General features: G+C 40.0%; 1 protein-coding gene across 9 annotated transcripts in view; it reads right to left on the reverse strand.

The window, feature by feature from the left end:
* Nucleotides 1–27,131, reverse strand: part of LOC140741889 (contactin-4-like) — a 2,152,419-nt gene that overhangs the window by 114,043 nt on the left and 2,011,245 nt on the right. For all 9 annotated transcript variants that reach the window (XM_073072410.1, XM_073072411.1, XM_073072416.1 and 6 more), the window contains 3 exons: nucleotides 25,038–25,108; nucleotides 22,296–22,530; nucleotides 2,826–2,941 (listed from right to left, as the gene is read on the reverse strand). In XM_073072410.1, the coding sequence (XP_072928511.1) occupies nucleotides 2,826–2,941; nucleotides 22,296–22,530; nucleotides 25,038–25,108 (422 nt within the window). The remainder of the gene's footprint in view (nucleotides 1–2,825; nucleotides 2,942–22,295; nucleotides 22,531–25,037; nucleotides 25,109–27,131) is intronic.

Below are 27,131 nucleotides of genomic sequence, written 5' to 3' on the forward strand. Positions count from 1 at the left end.
TATGCTCTAGGAACTCAGCAGGTCTGCCAGGACATATGAAGGGAAAAGGGACGTTTTGGGTTGGAACCCTTTATCTGGGCTGAAAGATTGAGGGGGGATGGCCAGTATAAAAAGGTGGAGGGATAAGGTGGAATAAGAGCTGTCAGGTGGAACCAGCCAAGTAAGGCTGAGAAGTAGGTAGGGGAAAGGAGAGAGGAAAGCACCAGAAGCTGTGGTGTGATAGGTTGAAGTGACAAAGAACTGAAGATGACAAAATCTGATAGGAGAGGAAGATGGAGCATGGAATAAAGGGAGAAAGGTGGGGAAGTAGTGGGCAAGGGGCTCCAGCGGAAAATTTTCCTTCAGTTTTTCAGTTCCCTCAACCTTTCAGTCCAGTGTAGATAATGGGCAGGTTGAGATGATGGAGGAGATGAATGAAACAGAGTGACGGGGAATAAAGAGGAGCAATTGCTGAAGTTGGAGATTTCAATGTTCAGCCCATCAGGTTGTTGCCTACACTGCTGGAATGTGAAATGCTGTTCATCTAGTTTGCATTTTGCCTCATTGTGGCAGTAAAGGAGGTCAAGGTCAGCCATGTTGGTGTGGGAATGGCAAGGAGAATTAAAGTGACTAGTCACTGGGGAAATTCAGAGAGCCATGGTGGATAGAGCATAATTACTCTATGAAGTAGTCTTCAATCTGCATCTAGTGGGAAATGCAGACTGGATGAAGGCTTTACAATCATCTGCTGTAGCCATCCAGATCTCCCAGTTACCAGGCGTTTTAATTCTCCTCCATCTTCCCACATCGACATGTTTACTCTCAGCCTCCTCTAACAAACTAAATAAAAACTAGAGGAACAGCACCCTATATTCCACCTGAGTAGCCGACAACCTGGTGGCATGAATACTGAACTTTCCAACTTTCAGTAATTACACCCCTCTGTCCCTTTCCCCTCTTCCTCATCTACTTGGACCCATCACTATACCCTCCTCCACCCACACCATCAGCCCATCACCCACATACTCCTCCCACTGGTTCACCTCTCTCACTACTGTCATCTTCATTCCTTATCTTCCTTCCTTTATTATATACACCACCTTCTCTGGGCTATCAGATTCCATCACCTTCAGCCCTTTGTCCCTTCTGCCTGTTACCTCCCAGCTTTTGGTGTTATTCCCTATCCCATCTGTCTATCACTGTCTGCCCTCTCCTCCACTTTCAACAGGATCCACTAATTGCCTGCCAGCTCTTGCTCCTCCCGTTCCCTCACTACCTTCTGTCTTTAAGTCTAGTGAAAGTCTCGACCTGTAATGTCAACTGCCTGTTTTCCTCCATAAATGCTGCCCGACCCTCTGAGTTTCTCCAGCATTTTTTGTGTTGCAGCAGTATATGAGTATATACTGTACATTTAGAAAATTGTAACAGAAATGATAACAAAATGCAATATGAAGGTAAATGTCATTCAAGATGAGTATACAGTATTTGTGAGATCTAGATGTTAATTAATGCCCAAAATAAAAACAGAACAATGCTTAAACTCATCACTAGATCAGATCACAATCACGGGAGAAGAAATGGAGTTAATGTTTCAAGTCAAAGATCCTTCAGAAGGTTTCATTTGATTTTCATATGTCACCGAAAGCCCATTTTCTCTTGAATTTTCAGATTCCTATCAATGGGTAAGTATCATTATCAAAGGCACAGGGGCCAGCAGAAACTTTGCTCTACTTCCCTCGTCTTTACGTTGAAGAAAGTTATTGCAAAATGACGCTTTTGCTCAATAGTATCTGTCAGGTAATTTCAATCATAAGTTTGTTTTGTCAATAGTATTCTCCAAAGAAATTGTAATGAATACTTAATCCTCAGATATTACAGATAAATTCAGTTCCAAATGGTCAGTCTGTACTGAAGTTCCGGTTTCTCAACTTGCGTCTTATAGAGTGAATTGCAACATTTCCGGATACTGCATTTGGTTAGCTTATTTCTTTAAATAATTATTTTATTGGAAGACATAAAATGCAAATCTATACTTACGTTTTTCTCATCAAAATTGTCAAATTGAGGCAAAATTGATATTTATTCCAAATGGGCATATAGTGATACAGCATAATAGATAATTTTAATTAATAAAAATGATAGTCCATATTTTAGACTTTGAAATCTTGAAAAATATTGATATACTTGAGAAATTTCAATTCTCATAATTAGAACTAACATGTATTAAATGGTCAATACTGTATGTGATTTTATATAACATAACATTGTGCAGTAACTATGTGACAAAATCAGCATAAACCAATTTCATAATGTAGTTCAAAAACTCTTTGTTCAGGAAGAAAGAAAAAGAATAACTTTTACTTGACATGGAAACCATTAAAGCATCTCTAAACTTCTTGTGAACAATGCTTGCATTCACATAGTTTCTGTTTGATTTAGTAATTGGAAACTATTGTGAGGGTAAGTTCAAACTACTTAAGTATACGGTAGTATAAAACTAAACTTGTAGAATCTTACACTAATTACTTATACATTTCAATGAACATGTGGGTATTTGTTGAGTTTTGGTAACCTTGATATAGGTTGGTGCTTTGCTTCTTAATAGCAATGAAAGACAAATTATACTGTATAATACATTATTTTTTCATATTCCTTCAACACAAAACTTTGCAAAAATTAATTAGCTTTTTTTCCGCTCACTCCTGAGAATATTGACAACTCGTTATGGATAAACTTTAAAGGATGAGTTATTCCCCAAACACCCTGTTGAATTGCATTAACTTCAGCTATAATTACTTGGATTCTTTTCATCTTTCAGAATTAATTACAGAAATCATTTTTCTTACCTCATAACCCCGGACTTTTCCTTTGTTTGTCTCCCAAGGAACAGCTTCCCAGAAAACTTGGACTTCAGAGGCTGACAGACTTTTGGCGGAGACATTGTACGGTGCTACAGTGGGCTCTAGATCACAAGGAGGAGAGGCCCATTAACGTTCTTGGACCAAAATTAATTCTGATAGTCTTATCTTGATGAGTTTGGGTTCAAATGGTAAGAAGTTGGTTTTCTGAAAAAATCTGTTGGATCCATTAACTGTTTAACTTCTTGTGTTTATTTTTTTTAAGCTGATCTCTTTAAGAAGTACTAGGAAGATGTAATCAGCAATATCAAGCAACATCAGAATTATGAATCTAGTTTTGAATTTTGCAAGCTCAAGCACAGAGTCTAATATCAAACGTAAAGCCTCACTAAAAGGAGGAAATTGTGCATCTCATTGCAATATGTGGCTATTACATAGAACTGCAGAAAAAGCAGATTTGGAAAAGTTCACCATTGATAGTCATTTTCCCAATAAGAACTGACGTTTTTAATTTTACAGCACTAACCACCATTATTTATTGATATAATGCATCAAAAATTGATTCCTCTGATTCAGTGATTAATAGCCTTATGCCAAATAGAATCTGGTAAGCTGTAAGTTCTGGAAAGGATAATCGGAATCAGAATGGGGTACCGTATTTTAAAGAGCCAATATTTGTCACTGAAAGAATTAATCTGTTACCAACTGCTCAAGAATCTGCTGAAGTTGTCTGCTTAAAGCAAGTATTTAAGGGTAAATTGTAGCTAGCAGAAGATATAAAAGAAAGCAAATTCAAAAAACATTGTTCCCATACTTAGCTTGCAGGCAACAATTAAAATAGAAGTAAAGCTGATAAATCACATCAAAAATTTCATAATAGGGAAGAAAATATAATGCAGAAAGAATATCCAAATGACTAATATCCAAATTACAAACTACTAATTTATCTAGAATCATAAAATAGTTAGAGTACAGAAGGAGGTCATTTGACTCATCAATTATGCCACACAAGATCCATGACTTGACTTCAAAAGATAATTAATTAAGGCTTGCTTTTAGGACTCTGCTAAAAACTAGGGCAAATCTCTGATTTTATTTTCCAGCATTGGTCATCTTTTCTTTTTGGGAACACTGAACTTCCTTGCTGTGTTAAATGACATCAGCTGATCTATTAACCCTTATCTGTGGTAAGAAATAGAGAGGGTCTTCAAACAAATAGATTGAAGGATTCCAAACCAAGTGAAGTCTAAATGAGAAGAAAAATGAAAAGTGGATACAACTAGTATACCAAAATTAATCAAAGATTGGAAAATAATGAGGCTTTATGCTTGTAAAGTTGCATTTTAGGGTTTGGAATGTTGATCAGCAGCGATTATCACTTCCCAACCAATTAAGAATGCACTGGCCTCTAATTTCTATTGTACCGTTCAATATTTTTGTTGGCTAGTGAATAGAATTCTATTTACGCTTTTAAATCTTGTGCAATTAATACAGAAGACCAAATTGATTATGGCTTCCTTATAGATGTAGGCATCTGGATGTACTGTACATACTGACAGTGCAGGAGATTCATGCATAATCAGGTTTGTGAGCAGCAGCATAAGCAATGAATGTGCGAATTGGCTCAATGTCAATTAAAGAGAAGTAGTCTCAGTTGGTCTGTCAGTATGGAGTTTAAAGCCTGGATAATAACCTATGCTGAGCTGGAGTCAGGGCCTTGTGCCTTGGCTCTTGGTAGGGTCACCTATGCCAAACAGGTCAGATGGTAAAGGCCAGACTAAGAGTGGTCCACTGGTCCCCAAGGTTTAGAGGTTCAGCTTAGGGCTTACAACCCTGACTGGTCAAAAAAATTGTTACAAAAACAGCAATGAAGATTCCTTCTATGTGGCCAAGGATAGACGGAGATTCAGATTCAGATTCAATTTATTGTCATTTATAAACCACAAATACAATGTAGTTAAAAAATGAGACAACGTACTCTGGAATGATAACACGAAAAAAGCACAAAGCAGACCACACAAGAAAAGCCACATAGCGTTTGGTAATCCCCAATCCAGAGTCCGGAGAGGCTGCTGCGTATCGATATCACGCTACCGTCTTAGCACGTTCCCCAAAAAGGAACTACAAACCCATCAGACAAACCTAAAGCTACAAGACATATACAAAACCACATAGTTACATATAGTTATAGTTAACATATAGTTTCAACAGTGCAGACAATACCATAATTGATTAAAGACTAACTGACAAAGACCACATAATTATAACACATAGTTTCAACAGTGCAAAGCAATACCGTAATCTGATAAAGAGCAGTCCATGGCACGGTTTAAAAGAAAGTCTCAAAGTTCCAACAGCCCATCATCTCACGCAGACGGTAGAAGGAAGAAAAACTCTTCCTGCCATGAAACTCCAGCACTGCAGCTTGCTGATATAGTACTTTGGGAGCTCCGACCACCAAATGCCAGTGGCATAATGGGCAATTAATTAATTAAAATTAAATCTCCTTTAACTACCCAATGTAACTGCCAAATGCCTCTCCTGCCTTCAGATCTCCTTCTGGTCCCATATCACTAGACCACAAGCTTTTCGCTAAACAATCACCATCACCATTACCTTAATCTAATCCTCAATGTTCTGATTAACTCCAAGTGCATCAACAAACCCCTACCAGTCACCACAACCCATCTTCCTGGAGTATCCTTGTTTCCCAAACATGAATGGGGTTGAGAGGGGAAATAAATTAGCCATGGCAGAATGGCAGAACAGACTCAATGGGCCAAATGGCTTAATTCTTCTCCCATGTCTAATGACCTTATTCAAATAGATTAAAATGATTAATAGAATAAAAATGAATAAATTAAGTCAAAAATAAGTAAAACATGTTAAAATATCCCAAATTTCTCTTTTGGCATACAGTTAGTAAAGTGCATATGAACTTAGTACTAGTTTTCTCAGACTATTCTGAATTCATAATAATACAAACAACATTAATTAAACTTGTAAACCAATGACAACAACTTGGCTAGGTTGTAAAGACAATATTAAAAACACTGAACAAAAAAACTTGAAACTAAGTGGCAATGACTAAATTTAAAGGGGCAAAGTACAGGCAAATTCTTCCAGAAACGAGTATAATTTAAGAAAAAATACTGTTGAATGCTAGAAGTGGTAAAGTATTGCTGAAGACACATTGCCCTTTACATATGATCAGACCAAGGGGCAGTAAACTATGTAAAAGCAAGCATACACGAATAATCATCATTCAATCCATCAATATGATATTAATAATAAACCAAGTCATTAAAAATTCATTGCACCATTCTGTACAGCAAAGTTAGTGGTAAGTAGTCTCTGGGTACACAGCCATTGGCTTTCATTGTGGTTGAAAATTCCTTGGTTTTGCAATCAAGAAAATCCTATTTGTAATAGAGAAACAAGTCCTAAAAATATAGTGGATTCTGGTTAACTTAGACACATAGGGACAAATACACTTTTGCCCAATTGAGCGGCTGCCTCAATTAGCCGAAGTTTCATGGAAGTAGTCACAATAGTATAAAAAAGACAAACTACTATTTAACTGGGTAACACATTATGTACTTAAATGAAATACAGAACAAACTAGAAAACTACCAATACTACTGGTGGTTGTCCGTTGTATCTGATGATGACAGGAAACCTGCGCGAGAGAGTTTTAAAGTGGAAAAGCAATTTCACTGGGGCAGTTTCACTCTCCTGACCTTGGAAGTTCAGGTCCAGTGGTATGAGTAGATGTCACACTGTGTCCTCGCTGGTTGCAGTGGATTATCATCATTTCTTCTGTGCCTCGTCATGCTCTTCATCTCCACATAGTGTTGCAGAAACACCTTCCTGGCCAATGGATCTCACTGTAGATCTCATCTGCCCAGACTTCTGGAAACGTGCTAGGACAGGCACGTCCCTAACTCACTGGGCTATGAGACTTGCCAGCTACCCTCACCTGGTTAGTCTGCCTTTCGAAGCAGTGTACCGGGTGTGGCCGCTGTTGCATGCAAGCAGCTACTTGGAGCCACAGTTAAGAGCTGAGTGTCTGGTTGGGAAGAAGGTAACATTCAAGAAGATTGTCGATACCCTCAAATTCTTCATAGTACCTAACTTGTTGAAGTTGTGAAATTGTTTCCTTTTCAGTCCCAGCCATTTCAGGCATTTCCAAGTCTGAATGTTTGAAACTGCAGTGAGCAAAACAGTTCTGAATTGTCTTACTGCTCATTTATCACCAACTATCAGTGACAAAAATCATTGCTTTTTGAAATAACTAACTGACAATATTTAAAAACTGTTTCCTCTAAGTTTGGCGGAGTGTCTAATGGCCACGTAAGTGCACGGGACTGGCACTAGTTAGAAACTGCTCAGCAACAGTATCCTGTCCCAATTAAATGGCAAAGTGTCCCAAATAAATAAATTGAATCCCAGCTATTTTCTCAATTAGTTTTTGATCTTTCAGAGTTGTTCCAAATAACTGATGCCTCAATTAATCGATAACCCAATTTATCAGAATCCACTGTACCTCTCTACATAATGACAGAATCTTATATACTTATACTGTATTCTTAAGATTTCTAGTGACCTTTATCCACATTTTGCTGGTACACATAGTTTCTATTGAACTATGTCATACTATCGTCGTTTTGAATGTTGGTTCTAGATCTGAGAATCAACAATGCCAAAAATATATTCTTCCCAGGTTAACATGAGCATTACTGTGAACATATAGTAACTCTGAATCCTGACTTGCAGCTATCCCAAGGCTGCTTTCTACTTGAATATATCTGTTGATATTAAGAAAGAAATGAAAAGCCATCCAGGATAGCAGTGTTCAATTTGACACTGATTCTTCGCACAGTTCATCATTTGTGGCTAGGCATTGATAGAGATCCATTTTCTGCATTAGATAATAGGTTTGTTTGTATTCCTAATCAGCCTCCAGTTATCCAGCCCAAACTGGATGCATTCATACATCGATTGTGGATCAGATCAGGCATTCTTCTACTAAGTGACCTGCTGATGGATGAAGATTGAAATATATCAGGAGGAGCCATCAGTTTATCCTGTCTATGGCCAAGCAAAAATAAAATGTAGTTTAAGTTTGCATGTTTGCATGTTGTGGATGGTTGCTACTTCAGTGCTGAACTCAGAAATGAGATGTCCTTCAAAATCGTCATGGTTAATCATGCTGCCTTCAAAGGCATTTTACAAGTTTCTTCCAACTGCACTCAGTATACTAGGTGGATGGATAATTTTCTTTTTGATGATGTTGATTGGAAAAGTGCTGATCTTTTTTATGCTGGTGGACTGCAAAAAGCAGGTTCTGCCCCATTAAGTCAACACATCTGGAGCAACAGTGACTGGAGTGGAGAGTGTTATTTACCGGTACTCATTTATCAAAAATGCTAATATAAAGATAATTTTGATAATTTTTCTGTGGAAGCTAGACTGGTTGTTCTGGCAGTCCTGAACATCTGTAGTCATCCTACAAATAACTGTTTAAAAATGCAGATCTCTGGCCTCCAGTAAAACAGGATACATATTCAGAGCTTTTAGCCAGCTGAGGTGAAATAGTAAGATTTGCAATCCTTTTGAATTGGTAAGGATTGACTAGCTGCTTAAATTAGGTACATGCACTTTATGCAGTCCAGTGTAGGTCTGTAGTCTAGTGTAGCTTTCCCTGTGTTGTGTTTTTTTATTATGTAGTTTGGTCTAGTTTTTTGTACTGTGTCATGTAACACCATGGTCCTGAAAAATGTTGTCTCATTTTTACTATGCAGTGTACCAGCAGTTATGGTCGAAATGACAATAAAAGTTGACTTGACTTGATGACTGCTGGGGCAATGTTTTAATGTCATTACTTCCAAAAAGGAAAAACCTATTAGTATAAATAGCAGTGAGGATTCACTCCCCAATGATCTAAGTACATTTTATGCACACTTTATAGACAATAGACAATAGGTGCAGAAGTAGACCATTTGGCCCCTCGAGCCTGCACCGCCATTTTGAGATCATGGCTGATCAACTACTATCAATACCCGGTTCCTGCCTTGTCCCCATATCCCTTGATTCTCCTAACCATAAGATACCTATCTAGCTCCTTCTTGAAAGCATCCAGAGAATTGACCTCCACTACCTTCCGAGGCAGTGCATTCCAGACCCCCACAACTCTCTGGGAGAAGAAGTTCTTCCTTAACTCTGTCCTAAATGACCTACCCCTTATTCTCAAACCATGCCCTCTGGTACTGGACTCTCCCAGCATCTGGAACATATTTCCTGCCTCTATCTTGTCCAATCCCTTAATAATCTTATATGTTTCAATCAGATCCCCTCTCAATCTCCTTAATTCTAGTGTGTACAAGCCCAGTCTCTCTAACCTCTCTGTGTAAGACAGTCTGGACATCCCAGGAATTAACCTTGTGAATCTACGCTGCACTTCCTCTACAGCCAGGATGTCCTTCCTTAACCCTGGAGACCAAAACTGTACACAATACTCCAGGTGTGGTCTCACCAGGGCTCTGTACAAATGCAAGAGGATTTCCTTGCTCTTGTACTCAATTCCCTTTGTAATAAAGGCCAACATTCCATTAGCCTTCTTCACTGCCTGCTGCACTTGCTCATTCACCTTCAGTGACTGATGAACAAGGACTCCTAGATCTCTTTGTATTTCTCCCTTACCTAACTCTACACCGTTCAGATAATAATCTGCCTTCCTGTTCTTACTCCCAAAGTGGATAACCTCACACTTATTCACATTAAACATCATCTGCCAAGTATTTGCCCACTCACCCAGCCTATCCAAGTCACCCTGAATTCTCTTAACATCCTCATCACATGTCACACTGCCACCCAGCTTAGTATCATCAGCAAATTTGCTGATGTTGTTTTCAATGCTTTCATCCAAATCGTTGACGTAAATTGTAAACAGCTGTGGTCCCAATACCGAGCCCTGTGGCACCCCACTAGTCACCACCTGCCATTCCGAGAAACACCCATTCACCACTACCCTTTGCTTTCTATCTGCCAACCAGTTTTCTATCCATGTCAATGTCTTCCCCCTGATGCCCTGAGCTTTGATTTTACCCACCAATCTCCAATGTGGGACCTTATCAAATGCCTTCTGAAAATCGAGGTACACTACATCCTCGAAAAACTCCAACAGATTAGTCAAGCATGATTTACCCTTGGTAAATCCATGCTGGCTTGGCCCAATCCTATCACTGCTATCTAGATATGCCACTATTTCATCCTTAATAATGGACTCTAGCATCTTCCCCACCACCGATGTCAGGCTGACAGGTCGATAGTTCTCTGTTTTCTCCCTCCCTCCTTTCTTAAAAAGTGGGATAACATTAGCCATTCTCCAATCCTCAGGAGCTGATGCTGAATCCAAGGAACATTGGAAAATGATTACCAATGCATCCGCAATTTCCAGGGCCACCTCCTTTAGTACCCTAGGGTGCAAACCATCTGGACCTGGGGACTTGTCAGCCTTCAGTCCCATCAGTCTTCTCATCACCGTTTCCTTCCTAATGTCAATCTGTTTCATTTCCTCTGTTACCCTATGGCCTTGGCCCATCCATACATCTGGGAGATTGCTTGTGTCTTCCTTAGTGAAAAGGAGAATAATATTACGCCTGGGCAAATCCCCGTGGCATCTGGTGACTCTGTGATCACTGTCTTGGAAGGTGTCATCAGAAAATCCTTCTGGAGGATAAACCCTTGCCAGGTGTTAGACCCTAATTGTGAGTCTGGTGGAGTACTGAAATCCTTGCTGACCAACTGGCTGGAGCGTTCATGGATTTCTTCAAACACTCACTGCTGTGCACTCAGTTCCTACCTGCCTCAAAAGGGCATCAAACATATCGATGTCCATGAAGAGCAGGGTGAGCAGCCTCAAATGGCCGTTGCAAAGTCGCAGTCACATCTGCTGCGGTGATGTGATAGAGTGGTTTGAGAGGTTGCTTATAGCTAGAATCAATTCCTGCCTGAGCAAGGATCTGGATTCAGTTCATTGTGTATTGCTACAATTGGTCTACAGAAACACACGCAAGATGCTGGAGGAGCTCAGCAGGTCAGGCAGCATCTAGGGAAAGAGATAAAGAGCTGATGTTTTGCCTAATACTCTTCATCAGGACTCCAACCCTGATAAAGTATTTGGCAAAACATTGACTCTATTCCTTTTCATAGATGCTGCCTGACCTACTGAGCTCCTTCAGCATTTTGTGTGTATACCTCTGGATTTCCAGCATCTGCAGAATATCTGGTGTTTAAGGTCTATAAAAACAGAATCCCACTGGCTCTCTATTGTCCTCATTGAGGGGTCAGTGTTGGAAAGGATTTCACTTGGGCATCAACATAATGAAGGGTTGATCCTTAACCCAATATATTGATGCAATTGTAAAGAAGGCATGGCAGCAGATCTACTTCATAAGCAGTTTGAGGAAAGTTAGTGGGTCAACAGTTGTCTCTATCAGACCTTATGAGATTCACAAGAATGATCCATGGAACGAGAAACTTAGTATAAGATGATTGTCTGTTGGCTCTGGGCCTAAGTTCTATAGCGTCCAGAAGGATGAGGAGAGATCTGATTGAAACCTTTAGAACATTGAAGGGCCTGAAACATTTTAAATGTATTTCAATTGAGATTGTGAATACTGCAATGAACCTTTATATTACATTCTAATATGTCATATCTGGAGAGAGATCGTAGGACATTCATTAGGAAAGTCAAATTCACTAGGGAGGTGTTTACTAAAACTGCACAAGGCTTTTCTTTCACTCATGAATGAGGTAGATATTGTGATCATATACATTTGTGTTTCTGCATTGGATACACAGCAGACACTCTGATGATAAATTTTGGCCTGAATTTGGAATTATATATTGTTAACTGAAGTGATAATCATTTAGCAATAATCATCACCGAAAGTATTTGAAACTAATGATTAACAAAACATAAAAAGAAGTTCTTGAAATAAATACAATTACTACATTATAATCTTTAAAGTAACTTAGAACTTGGAAATAGTATTTGATACTTTAAGGACATTCTACATATCAATTTGCCTTGACATTTTTTTCTCTCTATGTCAGCAGTTGCATTTCTTCACTCGAAGAATAAAGATTCCAAAATCATAAAGCTATATGTTAACTTTTGTGTAAAAACATTACAAGCAAGAATAATTCCAATTTTATGTCCATTAGGATCTCTAAACATTGCTGTTGACAAGCTACAGATGTGGTCCAGTCATAAAGAAAAATCAGTAAATGAACAGGGAGTGCTCAGCAAAGAACAAGAGAAGGTAAGAAGTTTACAAGAACTATTTCCTTCAAGTCTTCTTCAGCATGCTCTGCCATTCAATAGGATCCCTGCTGAATGCTCTGCCATTCGGTAAGAATCACTGCTGGATGCTCTGCTATTCAGTAAGATCAACAAGGTCATAACCTTGAGAAATCCAATGTTTCTCCACCTGCAATGTGAAGCAATTTCTCTGCTTCCCTCTCTGAAATAGTCTTCTGCAAATTTTGAAACTGTGAGTCTTTGTTCTAGAGTCCTCAGCCAGGGAAAGCATGGTCAGTCTAGCAAATCTTTGCTGCATCTCTGCTTTAGCAAGGAAAAGAGATTAAATTCACATAGGTATAATACTGACCTATTTACCTACTGCTTCACTCAACACCAAGACCAGGGGAGGAACACAAACATAAGAGGGAGAGGTACTTGGTACTTGCGGGTAGGTAGAGTGCTAGAGCTCAGGATGTTCACAATCCATAACGACAATTTGGATGAAATAATCAAGAGTAATATATCCAAGCTTGTTAATGATATGAAACTGAGTGCCAGGATTGCTGCCAAAATTATGCTACTAAGTGGATGTCAGCTAATCGTAAGGCTTCTTTAGTGTGATATGGAAGTTTCTCATTGGAGTAACCTGTAAAAAGTGCCATGAGCGTTCTCTGCATTCTCAATTACTTTTGTGGAAAATTGATCACCCAGCAGGTGATTATGCAATTTATGGTGACACAATGATATCTGCTTAAGGATGAATCATGAATTCAAGAGCCAAGAAAATCTTGATGCTAGGCAATTGTACATATCCAATCAATACTGAAAACAGTCATTATCTTGTCAAAATGGTATAGATGGCGGATGAAAGGCAACCCAGAAAGCATTAACCTGGATGGCTCAGCTTCAGACTTCAGCATTTTGTCTTGAATGACAGCTGTAATGACTAACTGACTGATAAGCACTATATCAGTCAGCAACAGCTTGAACTGGTTCAACTGTGTAGACACGATAGACTAGAAAGAACAGCAGTGTCTCTACTTGCTCAGAATACTAAAGAAATTCAACTGGTCGCTATCAACCATATGAATTTTTAAGGATGCACCACTGAAAGCTTCTCCTCTGGATGCATCACAGCTTAATATGGCAAATGACCTGCTCAAAACTGAAAAAAATTGCATAGTTCTTTCAGGACAGACCATCATGAAAACCTGCCTTCCCTCCATCAAATCTGAATACCCTTCTTGCTGCCTGAGAAAGGCAGCCACTATAATCAAAAACCCCTTCCACTGCAGACATTATCCTCCCTTCGTTTGGGCAGAAGATACTGAAGCTTGAAGACATGCACCACCAGGCTCAAGGATAGCTTCCATCCTGCTGTTATAAGACTCTTGAACAGACCTCTTGAATGCTAAAGATGAACACTTGACCTTGCAATCTACTGCATCATGGCCCTTACAACCTATTGTCATCTTGCATTGCCCTTTCTCCATAACTCTAATGTTATGTTCTGCCTTCTGTTATTGCTTTCCCCTTGGACTACCTCAATATACTTATGCTTTGAAATAATCTGTATTGATGGCTTGCAAAATCAAGTTTTTCAATGTATCCTGGTATATGTGACAATGACAAACCAATTGCAATGCACATATCAATACGTCAATTAGAAGCAGAACAAGGCCATTTGGCCCCTCAGGTCTCATCTGCCAAACAGTCAGATCATGGCTGATCCATTCATTATCTCAGTGCAACATCCATTCTGCTGATCCCACAAAGTCTTACATTTTTCAGCTGAGGTGCTTCCACTCTCCTAAATTCCTGCAGATTTAAATTTAGCTTCACCAACCTTCTTCATAAGGCAATTCACCCATTTCAGATATTCCAATTTCTGCCTGGGATGTGCATGTGTGTAACTGAATATGTGCGTGCAGGCAGACAAGTGCACATTCAGGAGATTTGTTAAATGATATATACTGCTGTTGGTGACTGACGTTCTGGAGTTAATTGTGGATAGGATCTGTTGTTGCCTGACCCCGTGACTTAGTCATTGCTGCATGACTGCACACCCCTAAGTTAACTCTGCATGAAAAAACAGAGAATGCTGGAAACACTCAATGCTTAAGGCGGCATGACTGAGAAGGGAAAGGCAGTTGACATTTCAGGTCAAGGACCCTACAGCAGAATACGAGAAGCAACATAGCAAAGGTGTTTCAAGTTGGAGGGGGAGAGAGTGGGAGACAAGACAGAGAGAATGAGAGAGAGTAAGAGAGAATGCAAGAGAGATAGATATTGTATTTGTGTGGAGAGAAAAGACGGTATGTTTCTGATAGTGTACAGTACAACATTTTCTAGGAACAATCTCTGGGTATATTGGCTTCCTGCATTTTAACTTCCCATTGTTTTTTTTGGATGCACTGTTACTTGAAGTTCTCAAGCACGCAGGACCTACCTATGCATGCCCTCCATTTCCACAGGGATTCGAAGCAGTGGCGTATCTAAGGTATGGTGGGCATGGCATGTGCCCTGGGTGCCACTTGAAGGGGGGGCACCACTGAGCAGTTTTTATTAAAGTCAGACAAGCCATCCTCACATAGTGAAAAAAGAATTTCCTTCAGATGTATGATCTGTCTTTGATTATCATGGGTGAGAAGCACGAGGATGGCCTTATTTCAGAGCATTGTATAAGAAGACCATGAAATGTTTCTTCACGAAGGAGAAGGAAAGTGGAGCTGAAGGATGGAAGAGACAGAAGTTGGAGGCGGAGGAAGCCAAGAAGTCAAGTAAGTTCTTCATACCCTTCTTTGAAAAGCCCAGAACAAGTAGTTCGACACGTTCCATGGAGTTGCCTGCACCTGCTACAAGTTTGTTAGAATCCGAAGGTGGATCAAGTACAAATGCATCACAAGCCGAGGAGGAAGTCAAGTCAGATAAATCCGAGTATGACAAGATTAAGAATGAGGCTGCCACAGTGAATGTGGACATGACAGGAGGGGAAGACGATGGTGGTGGTGGTGATGTTGAGTTTATTGATGAGAATTTACCTGATGAGATTGAACCTGACGACACTGAACCGAGTGAACTGGATGGTGTCAAAGAGCCTCGAACTGTCATCCCAGAAGTGATTGAACAGCATGACATTGGACTTCTGAAGTTTGACAAGGATACTGGAAAAGCAATTCTGCCTGACGGTGTTGAGAACAGAAATAATAAAACTGGGTTCAAAGTATTTCCAGAACAGTAAGGGGCCTTTCCTACCAACAAATAACTGCTTAATGAGCAAAACTTGGTTCAAGAGGAAATTGGGAAATGGTTGTGGCGAGGAAGTGACTCGCTAATGGCTGGTCTATTCCCCTTCTATAAAGTCTGCATTTTGTATCTGTTGTCTTCTCTATTTGCGGTCAGACCATCAATCCTCATTGGAGCAGGAAAGTGGATTCAACCAGTGGAAAGCACCTGAAAGGATTAGTGTTCATGAAATTGCCAAGAATTATCGGGAATGTTTCACACAGTGGAAAGAAATGGAAAGAAATTTAGCTGGAAACAGAGGAGTTATTTCAGTCACAGATTAAGAAAGAAAAGCAGATGTGGCGTGATATCTTGATGAGAATCCTTCACTGCATAAAATTCCTTGTGACTCAGAACCTGGCTTTGCGAGGACACAGGGAATCATTTCAGCTAGATGATAACTCCAACATGGGAAATTTCCTTGGTTTACTGAAACTACTGGCCATCTTTGACCCTGTCATAAAAAAACACCTCACTCATTTGGAAAGTCATCCTGGATCCACATCTCATCTTTCATCAGGTGTCCAGAATGAATTCATCCACATGATGGCATCCACAGTTCTCCAGAGTTTACTGAGAAGCATTCATAAAGCCAAGTACTATGGTCTCATGTTTGACTCGACTCCTGATCAGGCACACCGTGAGCAGATGTCAGAAGTAGTGAGGTATGAGGAAGTTGATTTTGAGAGGAAAACAGTCCGTGTTGGAGAGTCCTTCTTTGGTTTTATCCAGATAAGCCAGAAGGATGCTGAGAGCTTGGTTGAAGACATCTTGAAACAGCGAGAGAAGTATGAAATGGAGCTGCAAGATTGTCGGTCACAGTGCTATGACAATGCTGCTGTGATGGCTGGACACAGAAGTGGTGTTAATCAAAGAATAAGTGAGAAAAACAACCTGGCAGTGTTTGTGAATTGCGACAATCACTCACTCAACTTGGTGGGTGTACATGCACCCAAGCAGGATACAATGATGGTCATGTTTTTTTGGAACCATCGAAGCTCTCTATGTGTTTTTCTCTCATTCAACACAGCGCTGGGAAAAACTCAAAAATGCCGTGCCTGTGGTTGTTAAGTCAGAGTCCGAAACCAGGTGGAGTTCAAGTACAGAAGCAGTGAAACCCATCAACAAGTACCTTGAGGAGATACTTCAAGTTCTCCAGGACATGATAGACAATGAAAATGAGACCAGTGAAACAAGAAGTGATGCAAGGTAGCTGTACAACCGCATGTTGAGTTATGATTTTCTGATTTTGCTAGGATTTTGGAACAAAGTACTTATTCACATTGAATGTATTCAAAAAAGGCTGCAGGATCCTAGCAAGAAATTCCACGATGCTGCCCTGGATTTGAAAGCCCTCCGAGATCATTTTTATGATGAAAGAGAAGTGTTGGTCAGTGAGTCTCAAGAGGGAGTCGGTCTCTGTCAAGAATGGAATATTGAAGTTGAAAGGCATCAGAGATGAAAGAAACGAATGGCTGATGAGAACTCGAGAGACGTTGGGTTAACAGCTAAGGAGGAAATGGAAAGACTCATGAAGGGAACACTCAATCATCTTCACAGAGAAATGGACACAAGGTTCACTCGTTTGCACAACACTGACGCCAAGTTTGGGTTCCTTCTTGATGTCGAGGGACTGTGTTACAGCATCGACAGTAACAACCTAAAGAAGAAGTGCGAAAATTTGGGCAAATTGTACAGCTGTGATGTTGATGGACAGCAGCTATATGAAGAAATTTTGGATTGTAGAATGTTGCTATCAAGGCGGGTCAACATGAAAATATCAAGACCTGAAGAGCTTCTTGAATTTATTGTTCAGTATGGAGATGAGAGTGTCTTCCCCAATCTTCGCATTGCTATTCAGATAATGCTAACAATTGCAGTTCCCATCGCCAGCTGTGAGAGATCATTCAGCAAGTTAAATCTAATACTTTCATATTTGAGAGCCTCCATGGGTCGAGGCAGACTCTGTGATCTTGCTCTGCTGAGTGTAGAAAGAGAAGCTGAAAAAACTGACTTTGATCATATCATAGACCAATTTGCATCAGTGAGAGCAAAAAAGGTGCAGTTATAATTTTCATGTAGTGCCATATTTGTTAATTAAAAGATTAATGAGCTTGAGTTGTATTTTTGAGCTGATATTGTGGTAAAGTTACCTAAAAGATGGGTGTCAGATGTTTGGACAGGGGTGCAATTTCAGTGCTAGCCATAGGCGCTATTTTCCGTAGATACGCCCCTGATTCCAAGGTCAGTGTTGGGAGAGTTAAGCTCTTGTTCCTAAATGACTCTCTTTGAGCTGCATTATTATTTCCAATGGTGTTTATATTCATGAGGGTAGTGCAGTGGATGTGATCTACATGGATTTTAGTAAGGCATTTGACAAGGTTTCACATGGTAGGCTTATTCAGAAAGTCAGAAGGCATGGGATCCAGGGAAGTTTGGCCAGGTGGATTCAGAATTGGCTTGCCTGCAGAACGCAGAGGGTCGTGGGGGAGGGAGTACATTCAGATTGGAGGGTTGTGACTAGTGGTGTCCCACAAGGATTTGTTCTGGGACCTCTACTTCTCATGATTTTTATTAACGACCTGGATATGGGGGTAGAAGGGTGGGTTGGCAAGTTTGCAGACAAAAAAAAGGTTGGTGGTGTTGTAGATAGTGTAGAGGATTGTCGAAGATTGCAGAGAGACATTGATAGGATGCAGAAGTGGCAGATGGAGTTCAACCCAGAGAAGTGTAAGGTGGTACACTTTGGAAGGACAAACTCCAAGGCAGAGTACGAAGTAAATGGTAGGATACTTGGTAGTGTGGAGGAGCAGAGGGATCTAGGGGTACATGTCCACAGATCCCTGAAAGTTGCCTCACAGGTAGATAGGGTAGTTAAGAAAGCTTATGGGGTGTTAGCTTTCGTAAGTTGAGGGATAGAGTTTAAGAGTTGCGATGTAATGATGCAGCTCTATGAAACTCTGGTTAGGCCACACTTGGAGTACTGTGTCCAGTTCTGGTCGCCTCAGTATAGGAAGGATGTGGAAGCATTGGAAAGGGTACAGAGGAGATTTACCAGGATGCTGCCTGGTTTAGAGAGTATGGATTATGATCAGAGATTAAGAGAGCTAAGGCATTACTCTTTGGAGAGAAGGAGGATGAGAGGAGACATGATAAAGGTGTACAAGATATTAAGAGGAATGGACAGAGTGGACAGCCAGCGCCTTTTCCCCAGGGCACCACTGCTCAGTACAAGAGGATATGCCTTTAAGGTAAGGGGAGGGAAGTTCAAGGGGGATATTAGAGGAAGGTTTTGCACTCAGAGAGTGGTTGGTGCATGGAATGCACTGCCTGAGTCAGTGGTGGAGGCAGATACACTAGTGAAGTTTAAGAGACTACTAGACAGGTATATGGAGGAATTTAAGGTGGGGGGTTATATGGGAAGCAGGGATTGAGGGTCGGCACAACATTATGGGCTGAACGGCCTGTAATGTGCTGTACTATTCTATGTTCTATGTTCTGTGTTCTATTAATTCCACATAAAGTGGACCAGGCATGATAAAGCAGGTTACATGTTGTGCATATAGTATTGAAGTACACTGCTTTGAGTCCTCTACATCCTGACATTTTAGCACATTTTGAACACAGTTCTGGACTCATTGTGTGTTCTGGAGCTACATTTTAAATTCAGGTTAAAGGTAGGATAAAATTCGTGCTATGACAAAACAGCTATTTTCAATTCATTTATGACCACTGACTTGCCAATGAGGTAATTGCACTGATTTCTTCAGTTCAAACTCAAAGTCCCAAGGGAGCTATCACAAACATTCTTTTAGTATTTTTAAAGTCCTGTTTGTGCAGAGTTGACATTTGAACATGAGTTTAAATGTACATTAACATCTGCAGAGCTTACACAGGCAAAATGTCAAGAGTTACCTTGGGCTATTCCTTCAGCAGTATACATTTAGATTTGGTTCTTCTGCTTGAAATGACAAAAAATGCAAGTTTCTTAACCTTTCACTGCAAACAGAATTATTGGCATGTAATTCTACTGATACAGAGGGTTAATTGTACCAATGGCCATGTGGTCTTCCTCACAATGATGGCTCCTAAATGTTTCCTAACTGATAAAAGGAATAGTGGCAGCTTTTGTGGGGCAAAAATGGTGTAGTTTTCATCCCTCAGGCACTTCAGAGAATAAATGGTCAGAAGGTAGACACATTCTTACCAGACAGAAAGGAAGTTTGACCAATGCTAGAATTTGCAAAAATGGAAGCTGAAAGGTGTTCACTAGTGATTTTCTGGCTGTGGTCCAGCATGGTATCTGGTGTTGGAATACCAACTTTCTGAAATATCCAAGAATTAGAATGGGTAATATACTGGACCAGATCAGATAAGATTGAAACTTAACATCTCTAATTTTAACAGAAAGCAACAACTGTGAGGATGAAGGATTAGTTTTAGGTCATTTAAAACTTATAAATTAACTGAATTAACTAAATTATTATGTTTTCTATTACTAGTTAATGATATTTCTCCAAAGTATTGAAATGACTTTAATAACTGAAGGTTCAAAATATTCTGTCAAAGTGCCTTTGTTCAGGCCTAGCCATGTGAGCTGTTGATAGTTAGAAGTCCAAGTAGTTCCATCTGTCTGTTATCTTGCCCCCAGTGGTCCCCATAACCACTTTCATTCCCTATCAGATTCTATCACTGGGAAGCCATTGTGTTCCAACTTATCATTACACTGCATCCAACCTCACATGGATCTACCTGCCTTTTTTCTCTTTGTCTATTTCAGTCTATCATTTACCTGACTCTACCGCTCAATTCCACTCTTCCCCCTTCCCCACCTAAATCCGCCTGTCTGCTATCTTTTACCCTTCCTGATTCCACCAATCACCAGTTGGCCAGTCCTCCTTTTCCTTCTCGGTTATTTTCTCTCACCTCTCTTAACCCTGACGCAGGGCCTCAACATAAAACATCAATAATTCCTTTTCCCCTTCAGAAGCTGAATGTCTCCAGCAGATTGTTGTTAATTTTCTACTAGTATGTAAAATAAAACTCACAATTATTGGTAAAACTTGTGTCAATCCTTCACAAAAAGCAGTGAATCATTCACATGTGATGCAATCAGAATGGTTAACATTTATTGAAGATGTATCTAGAAGTATTAGCTTGGCTAAATCTACGTAAGATGGGTTGAAAGTCCATCTCCCACCCCCCATCCTCATCACATTCTACAGGGGTTGTATTGAGAGCATCCTGAGCAGCTGCATCACTGCCTCGTTCGGAAATTACACCATCTCGGATCGCAAGACCCTGCAGTGGATAGTGAGGTCAGCTGAGAAGATCATCGGGGTCTCTCTTCCCGCCATCATGGACATTTACACTACACGTTGCATCCGCAAAGGAATTAGCATTATGAAGGAACCCATGCACCCCTCATACAATCTCTTCTCCCTCCTGCCGTCTGGGAAAAGGCTCCAAAGCATTCGGGCTCTCACGACCAGACTATGTAACAGTTTCTTCCCCCAGGCTATCAGACTCCTCAATACCCAAAGCCTGGACTGACATCTTGCCCTATTGTCCTGTTTATTATTTATTGTAATGCCTGCACTGTTTTTGTGCACTTTATGCAGTCCTGTATAGGTCTGTAGTCTAGTGTAGCTTTCACTGTGTTGTTTTTTTTTACGTAGTTCAGTCTAGTTTTTGTACTGTGTCATGTAACACCATGATCCTGAAAAACATTGTCTCATTTTTACTATGTACTGTATCAGCAGTTATGGTCGAAATGACAATAAAAGTGACTTGACTTGACTTGACTTGGTAGCATGACATTAGATAACTAAACTGCAACATCCAGGTTTTTGTTTGGAATTATTCTCACAGTTCTAGACCTCAATAATAAAAAAAAGAGAAAGGCAGTTATATTGTGTCAATATCAGCCTTTCTGTAGAGATCAAGAGATTTTTCACCACTGAAACTTTTGCACTCTGGGAATTCTCAATGCTGTCTGTTTGATTACCCTCTGGTTTTTGGCCCTTCACTACTGTTTCAGATACTTTGTTTTGTGCCTTTTATTTACAGATTCAGATTTCAGCTGATCATTGAGGCCCTCCGTTGATCAGGGTCGGCCACGGATGTTTTATCCGAATTATCTACATGATATGTAAGACAGTATGCAAGCCATGCCAGTACAATATGGAGACCAAGCTGTTACTCATGTCGTAGGCTCCCCCTCCACACACAGCTGATGAATCGAAAGGAGTGCAGAGATTGATACAGTTTGGCACCAGAGGCTTTGTAAGAATTACCAGTCAGCATTGAACTCAGTGTAGGACTGCCTTAGGGACACCTTCTCCATGAGTGGCTATAGTCACAAGGCAGTTGAGGTTTGAGATCAGCATTTTCCTTCTCCCAGATTGCTGCCAGCCACAGCTAACGAGTCCCATCTGCCTGAAGCAACTGGTTTTAGGCATCAGTAACTCATATTTGCCCTTTCTCCTGTCAGTAGAAATAGATCCACCGGGCTTAGTAGCTGAGCCGCACACGCAGGCCTGGAGCTGGACTTGTTTGTCAGAGGCTATCTGAGATGCACCCCATTGGGAGCATTTAATAGGTGATGGGAGCTTATCCCCACTCCTAGCTGGCTGTACAAAGCTAGATATCCTATATAACTGAGAAATACTAGGTCCTTGCAGTGTTCATTTTACCAAAAGACATCGGACGAGGTCTGACAGCAATTCGACTGCTTATGGTTTTGCTGTGGAATAGTGGATGGAATGCTTTGGCATGATACGACAGACATGACAGCAAGACCCGGAGCTGTGATATGATAATTAATTATTTCAACAGGTAACTCACTCAGCTTCTTTCCTTACCTTCCTCAGCTGAATATACAGTGAGTACTGTACTGTAAGGCCCTTCGCCCTTGTTGTTGTAAACTCCAACCTTTACTTCATAGGGAGAGAAGGGTGGAACACTTTCATTTCTAAAAATATATCTTGATGCATCTGCTGATGTTACAGCCGCCTTCATCCAACTTGTTGCTCCAAGTGGTCGAAAAGCAACAACATATCCAAAGCCTTCACCATTTTGTAATTCTTCAGGCACAGGCTGAAAGAGAAATCAAATACAAAAAATGTTATGAAAAATAACATTTGCAAGCTGTTTTGGAGACACAAAAATTCTTTTCAAACTGATCGTTCAGGTCACCAACAGATTGTTAAGGCACAGAGAAGCCCATTTTGCTCATTGGGCTTGTAGTGATCTTTCACCTTTCCTCAATTTAGTAGGCAACTTCTCAAAGAATGGGCACTGATGATTTGCAAGTTAAGGCAAAACAACTAAAAAGATTATGAATATACAGTAACTTTCAAAGAATTTAATTATTCAAAGTTGGTACCATTAGGCTTGATACACATTCTGCAATTTTGGACTGGAAAAAACAAAATGCTATGCTGACAAGGCACTCTGTTTAGCTTTAAATCACACAGAAACAGAGTGAAGAATTACAATCAGGATTAACTCTTGCATTTCTGTGTCAGCACATTCACTCTGTGTGAGAGGTTGTGGGCTCGGCTTCCACTCAAGACATCAGTTTGCAATTCCATACTGATCCTTTGGCTCATTGTTAACAGAATTTCTGGAAGTGTTCTGATTTTGATGCAACACTACTTGAGGCAGAAGCTTGACCAGGACCTAAAAACAACCTTTTGGTGAAGATAAGCAGGAGATTCTGGTGTTCTGATGAACAACCTTCACTAAAACAACACTACTGAACAGTCTGACTTCAACCTTATTTATATTTTAAAGCACCTTGCTGTGCATTATTTGACAGCTTGAAAAAAGAGTTACCTAATTTCTAAAAGGAACTAGTTAATTTCACTATTTTGGAAAACTGTGGGATTGATGAAGTTTGCATAGGACTTACAGAAGGGCTTATTCACTTGGATTGTGTCATTTACAATGTTTTATTTCATTCATTTTCAGGGAGACTGATCCACAGTGAGGACCAAAAATGCCCATTTCTATCTCTTGTTTTTCAATTTATTTCCTTTGGGATTAGTAGTTGCTTTTCATTGAGCCTTGGAATTATTCCAGTGCAGAGGACAGATATTCAGCTCATCACATTCATGTCAGCTGTTTTTTTGAGCAATGCAGTCATTCCTAGCCTTTCTGTAATGATTTTCCTCATATTCTCCTTGTGTCTTTTGCCCATTGCTTTGAATATGTTTGGCACCTTGAACCACCTATTAAAGGGAACAGTTTCACTCTACCCTATCAAAATCAACCACAACCTTATACATTTCTATGAAATATCCCTATAAGCAGAATGGCTCTAAGGAGAACAACTACAGTTTATCCCATCTAAGCTTGTAGCTTGAAGACTTGAAGAAGTTCCATTTATAAAGTTGTTAGTAATTAATCTGAATGCCTGCAAGGCTTTTTCTGTATTTGGCCATAAGAACAAATTGCCCAAGATATATTTTAAGTTTTAGTTCACTTTAATCTTTTCCTTCAGGGCATGTTTCTGAAGAAACACAGATTTCAAAGCACTTGAGTGAAACTGCAAAGAAGCCAAGGCAATAACTTCCAGGGTAACTGCAAACTGGTTGCTTAGCAATAAATTTTGTCTAGCATACTCCTGCATTGTACATTGGACACACAATTTAGCTCTTTTTTCAGCTTGCCACATGCCCTGGTGAGTTAAGGACAATCCTGTCCCAGCATGCTAAGTCAGCTCTGGCTGGTTAGGGAAATGAGATCTACAGTGATATACAACAGCCAGGAGGGTGGTACTGCAACGTTGTATGGAGAGCGAGGGGCATGACAAGGCACAGAAGATGTCATGGTCATCTTCTGCAACCAAGGAAGACCCCAGTTTGTGAGCTTGCTCGTACCACTGGACTTGGATTTCTGAGGTCAAGAGAGTGGGACTGCAGTTTTTTTTCCACTTAAAAAATTCTCTTGTCATCATTGGACATGACAGACAATGCCCACCACACATGGAAAAGCATCATGGAGACGACACAACACTTTGTATCTTTATCTAAACAGTACAATCTCTGTCTGATTAGTAATCTTCTATTAACAAGAGATTCTGCAGACACTGGAAATCTACAGCAACACACACAAAATGCTGGAGAAACTCAGCAAGTCAGGCAGCATCTATGGAGAGGAATAAATTGTCAACATTTCAGGCCAAGACCCTTCATCAGGACTGGAAAGAATATCATTTATTGAACTTTTTGTTTGCCTGTAGGATCTAAACTATAGAAAATCTTCAGATGCTAGAGATCCAAGCAACACACACACACAATGTGGAGGAACTCAGCAGGCCAGGCAGCATCTATGGAAAAGAGTACAGTTGACATTTCGGACTGAGAGCCTCCAGTCCTGCTGAAGGGTGGCCTGAAGCATCGATTGTACTCTCTTCCATAGATGCTCGCAGGCTTGTTGAGTTCTCCAGCATTTTGTGTGTGTGTTGCTATTAATTTGGCACACTAATTTTGCCTGTTTAATTTATGTTGCCTCATTTAAAACTTGCACTTCAACATCTGTGCATTGACTTGAAAAATTCAACTTGCAAAAAAAATGAAGTTATGGCACTTTGATCTTACCTCCCAAGTTATTACGAGTTCTGATCGACTGCCACCTCCCCCACTTACATTAGCTGGGCCTACTTCAGGAACTGTAAGAGAACAAAGAGAATGAATAAATACAGATGACAGGAAACCTGCATAATTGAAATAAAGCAAACAGTTCATTTCCTATTTATCAAAATGCCGTTAGCTGATATTTTGTGATCCCAAATGCTACTGTATATTCCACAACTTCTGTTAGTTTTAGGACTGCATTGTTATTTCCTTTACATTTGCAACCTTTACATGTATTCTCATTGTAATTTTGTAACATTTGCACATTGAGTTCATGTAAGCTGGCTTTTGTTACTTAACAGAATAATACATAGCAAATACAAAACTACAGAGTGTCTTTTCACAATGTCTCACTCAGGAATGGTCCAAAATATTAGATACCAGGTGATCCAAGGCTGGTTGGCTAATTGCATCTAAAACCGGTTTGATCACAGATGGCAGAGGATGATGGTGAAAGATTGTTTCTGACTTTGGAAGCCAGTATCTAACAGTGAGCTAGGATGAGTGATGCTGGGATCCCTTTACTTTGTCATATACATTACCAGTTTGCATATTAACGTAGGAAGTATGATCAGTAAGTTTGCAGATCACATGGAAGTTGATGGGTTTGTTGAAAGTTAGGAGCTTGGTCTTATATGGCAGAAAAATACTTCGTGAAATGGATGAAACAATGGCTGATGAAATTTAATTCTGATCAGTACAACGTGATGCACTTTGGAGAACTAATAGGGATAGATCACCTACAATGAATAATTGGGCCCTTCAGAGAACTGTGATGTACAAATTCAAAGATCCCTTAAAGTGGCAGGTACATGAGATGGTGGACTCATAGGAAACCAGCCTTCTTTATCAAAGCCTTAGAATTTAGTAGAGTAAGGAGCTTATACAGCTTTATAAAACATTGGTTAGGCTACAATTGGAATACTGTATGTAGTTCCCATCATAAGAATAATGTGATTGCACTGAAGAGAATAAATAAGATTTTCACTATGTTGCTGTCTAGGTTTTGTTAAATTTGTACTAAGGTATAGTGAAAACTTTGTTTTGCATGCCATCCTTACAGACCACTTCATCACATCAGTACAATGAAGTAGTACAAGGGAAAAACAATAAGAAAATACAATAAAGTGTTATGGTTACAGAGAAAGTGCAGTTCAGACATACAGTAAGGTGCAAGGCAACGAGGCAGATTGCAAAGGTAGAATCCACCTTCTCATTCAAGGGGACCATTCAAAAGTCTTATAACAGTAGAATAGATGCTGCCCTTAAGCATGGAGATACACGCTTCAGGCTTTTATATCTGTTGGCCCACTGCAATAAGAAGGGAAGACAGAATTCACTGAAGGGAGGTTGGTTTTTGTGATGTGCAGAGCTGGGTCCACACAGGTGGGCACAACACAATGGATAGCAGAAAATGTTTTGCTATAACAGAAGTTTCAAAAACGAGACAGCACAGGCGTATGGAAGTGGATCTGATGATGAACTTTATCACCTAGGTTGCTGTATCTGGAATTGCACTGCCTGGATGAATGGTGAAAGTAGATATCAAAATAGTTGTAAATACATAGATGAGGACTTAGAACTTGCGAGGCCCAGAAAATTGTGAATCAAGTGCCCGGGAAAGGCCAAAGAACCTGTGTCTGCCCTGTATGACCCTATGGCTCAATGCTTAAGATTCTAAGAACTTAATCTTGGTGTATTTTTATTGAATTAGCTCTACAAACAGTAAATGCAAAACAATCAGAGGGCAGGTTTTAAATTTGCTGTCAAGCTGTCTAATGGCCTTAATAAGCACTTCTTCACAACTATGAAAGTAAAAATCAGACTGTTTCCATAATATATACTTGAACTGTAATGACACCTTAATGACCAGGACAGTAAAGGACTATATTGCCAGATGTTTCATCATGCCAATATGCCATTGAGATTTATTGAGAGTATTAATTTTAAATGATAACCCTTTCTTTACATATTATACTAATTTTGGTGTTTTCAACCTTGCAACAAAACACTAAATGTGGGTCTTTTCACATAGTTGAAGCATATTACACCATTCAG

Source organism: Hemitrygon akajei, chromosome 19 (assembly GCF_048418815.1).
Source record: "Hemitrygon akajei chromosome 19, sHemAka1.3, whole genome shotgun sequence".
Classification (NCBI taxonomy): domain Eukaryota; kingdom Metazoa; phylum Chordata; class Chondrichthyes; order Myliobatiformes; family Dasyatidae; genus Hemitrygon; species Hemitrygon akajei.